Source organism: Priapulus caudatus, unplaced genomic scaffold (assembly GCF_000485595.1).
Source record: "Priapulus caudatus unplaced genomic scaffold, Priapulus_caudatus-5.0.1 Scaffold567, whole genome shotgun sequence".
In the NCBI taxonomy this organism is placed as follows: Eukaryota; Metazoa; Priapulida; class Priapulimorpha; order Priapulimorphida; family Priapulidae; genus Priapulus; species Priapulus caudatus.
This window is the reverse complement of record NW_014577628.1, coordinates 112,858-114,083: the sequence shown is the minus strand read 5'-3', so window position 1 is coordinate 114,083 and position 1,226 is coordinate 112,858. Positions and strand designations below refer to the sequence as shown.

Below are 1,226 nucleotides of genomic sequence, written 5' to 3'. Positions count from 1 at the left end.
GAGAGAGAGAGAGAGAGAGAGAGAGAGCGAGAGAGAAAGAGAGAGAGAGAGAGAGCGGGAGAAAAAGAGGTCACTTTCGTTTGTAAAACCATCACAATTCGCTCGAGATTAAATGCAATTAGATAATGGTAGCCATAAAGGATGTTCATACTATTTGCACCAGTGGGATGGGGTTATCTAACTCTAAGAATATTCCACATTACAACAAACAATAGTAAAGTGTAATTTGTAATCTAGCAATAATGTAAAAAAAATTTCCACACTCGGGCTACTGGCGATATATCTGCGCATGCTCACCAGCTCCAGATCATTGATGATTGGCTCAAAGCCGGTGAAGATTCCGATGTCCAGTATGGTCATGCCTGCAGGAGTGTCCTTAAGATACCTGTCACGGCAACGACACTGTGACAACCCACGCCAATCACAGCGACACAGACACAGCGACGTATATACTAGCGCATGATCCAGACGTTCTAACGCTACCCGGTAAAACCCGTTATCAGATAGACCCAGGTGCCTACCCACGTAGCCAAACACCCCGACAAGCAGGTGCCCATGTAGTTATGTATCGAGGTAACAAGGTACCTAACCAAGTAACCAGATACCAACCACATACGCAGTTAACATGATATCTATCTCTGGTATAACCATAGTTTAGCAGCGCAAGAGTAGTAAGTAATTTCAGCCTGAAAGCGACCACGAAATCGCAACACATAATTATTAACCCGTAATAAAGCACCATGCATCAAAACAGTGACCTGTTATCGAGATTTAATTAAGTAATTAGTAAGTTCAGTAACTTAGTAATTTTCCGACATTGATTAAACTAGTTTACTTCCGCCGCTGCGCTCACATTGACCTCGTGACGTAAGTTCTGGGTTACCTGACGCAGGTCTCGATCTCCAGGATGTAGACGCTTCCGGAGCGCGTTGCCACGGGAACGTCGTAGTCGAAGCGGGAGCGGGTTGCTTCCCGCGGGAAGCGGGAGCGCGATCCCGTCGCCGAGCGGCCGTTGGGCTTCGTCTGGATGCGGGCGTAGGCGGAGGAGAACTTCCGATTCCGGCCGCCGTCGCGCGTATAGTCTGACGTCGACAGGAACTTGTTAGCGTCGATTGTGAGAGCAAGTCACGTACGTATGCATGAACGCACGCTCGCACGCACGCATGTACACACATACACGCACACGCATGTACACACACGCACACACACACACACGCACACACACA

The 1,226-nt window shown here is 48.2% G+C and overlaps 1 protein-coding gene across 1 annotated transcript in view; it reads right to left on the bottom strand.

The window, feature by feature from the left end:
- LOC106811718 (C3 and PZP-like alpha-2-macroglobulin domain-containing protein 8) overlaps positions 1-1,226 on the bottom strand; it is a 30,220-nt gene that overhangs the window by 14,809 nt on the left and 14,185 nt on the right. Inside the window, exons 15-16 of the mRNA XM_014815424.1 lie at positions 884-1,082; positions 298-385 (exon numbers count right to left, since the gene is read on the bottom strand). Coding sequence (XP_014670910.1) covers positions 298-385; positions 884-1,082 — 287 coding nt within the window. The remainder of the gene's footprint in view (positions 1-297; positions 386-883; positions 1,083-1,226) is intronic.